Source organism: Benincasa hispida, chromosome 4 (assembly GCF_009727055.1).
Source record: "Benincasa hispida cultivar B227 chromosome 4, ASM972705v1, whole genome shotgun sequence".
Classification (NCBI taxonomy): Eukaryota; Viridiplantae; Streptophyta; class Magnoliopsida; order Cucurbitales; family Cucurbitaceae; genus Benincasa; species Benincasa hispida.
The window spans coordinates 11,788,071-11,789,933 of NC_052352.1; the positions used below are offsets into that span (position 1 = coordinate 11,788,071).

At 35.8% G+C, this 1,863-nt stretch overlaps 1 protein-coding gene across 1 annotated transcript; it reads left to right on the forward strand.

Moving 5' to 3' along the window:
- The first annotated feature begins 501 nt into the window (after positions 1 to 501).
- Positions 502 to 882, forward strand: LOC120076068. Its single transcript, XM_039029850.1, has one exon. The coding sequence runs from the start codon at positions 502 to 504 to the stop codon at positions 880 to 882; it is 381 nt and encodes a 126-aa protein (XP_038885778.1).
- Positions 883 to 1,863: the final 981 nt, after the last annotated feature.

Consider the following 1,863-nt stretch of genomic DNA (forward strand, 5'->3'; position numbering starts at 1 on the left):
ACACATCATACGATCTTTTTTATTGTTTTGAAATGTTTCTTCCAATCTCGACCTCGTGGCGCCTTGGGAGCATCCCCTTAGGAAGGTGTCTACATGAGAAAGGGACATAACAAACTCAAGAAATGGATAAGATCGTTATAATCAATTGCACCAATTACGTTCTACCTTGAGGTAGACTGGTTGGGGCAGGATTATAAGGTTGAAAATGAAGGGTTACACTTACAAAAAAACATTGAAGTAGTTAATGATTTCTAAACCAAATCAATGGTAACTGAATATTATAGCAATAAGAGTTATTCTAGTATAAAATTTGATTGAGAATGTATCAATTCAGTGAAGGAGTAATTGTTTGTCCCGAGGTGGCATTTATTCTAATTCACTGAAGTATCATTGCAAAATAAAATGATGTTGAGGTCCATTATTTCTTTTGTTAAACTGATTGGATTAAAACGATTTTTTTGTAGAATTTTCTAATATAAGTAATTTGTTTGTATCAGCAAAATGACTAGTGCTACATTGAATCTTCTTAAAGCTGAAAAATTAACTGAAGAAAATTATACAACTTGGAAAATTACGATATGTACTGTCTTGGTCATAGACGACCTTAAATTCATTTTGACAGAGGAGTGTCCGCCTGGCACCAACGTGTCACAAAATATTCATGATGCTTATGACAGGTGGATCAAGGCCAATGATAAACCCAAAGTCTACATTTTGGTAGGATTAACTGAAGTCCTGATAAAAAAGAATGAGACCATGACAATTGCACACGAGATCATGGAGTCACTGCATGACATGTTTGGAAAACCTTCCTCACAAGCCATGCATGATGCTCTTAAAGTTCATCTTCAATGCACAGATGGAAGAAGGATCATCTGTTAGGGAACATGTCCTTAATATGATGGTTTATTTCAATATCATCGAGATGTACGGACGTCTCATAAATGAGCCAGTTAAGTAAGCTTTATTCTGAAATCTCTGCAGGATAGTTTCCTACAATTTCGTAGCAATTATGTTATGAATAAAGTGACTACAACCTTACCAACCTTCTTAACAAGCTACATACTTTTGAGTCTTTAATGAAAGTTAAGAACCAGTGGGAGGCAAATGTTGCCTTCTCCATCAAGAAGTTCCTTAAAGTTCCAACAAGAATCTTTGACTATAACATGAATACTTGAACTTTATATGGAGGCATAAAAGTGGATCAAGTTTAAGTAATAGCAAAAATGGTCTATAATATAAGGATTAGGCTGGGTACCTTATCATGGGGACACTATGAATGTGACCCACTTTTTAATTGTTATAATAGTTGTAAAATGTTACAAATGATGTGATCCTAAATTGTTCATGTAGAGACATGCAAGTGGGGGCATCCTATGCAATGAGTTTGCATAAGACTGGACCACGAAATAGTCACTTTTACTTTATATTTTCATTTACTGATAAGACTGACTATTTCAAATCGATAACCTAGTTAACTTGATCTTAATCCTGAGCTAACTACAAACTTCTATTTATTTGGGATTATCCTTTAAGCTGCATGGGTGAGAGTGGCTCAACATTGCTGACTCAATAAGCCTCCAATTTTAGGGGTAAAACTGGGAAGATAGCTGGGGACATAGTCTTGCAAGACGAAATTCACTCCTACCTGCTTCTAGGGTTAGTAGATAAGTTGTTCTCTTTAGTACTGAATGGGTCCCGCCCTCTCTAAGGCTTGAGAGGGACTCGATTTGTTGATTAGACCACAAATCAATTGTTCATTAGAGGATCAGTGAGACTTAAGGACAATCTGTGAAGGGTTGACTTACTAATCATGGTTAAATCAAGTAGACAAAAATATATCTACAGTGAGGAGAGTGCAAC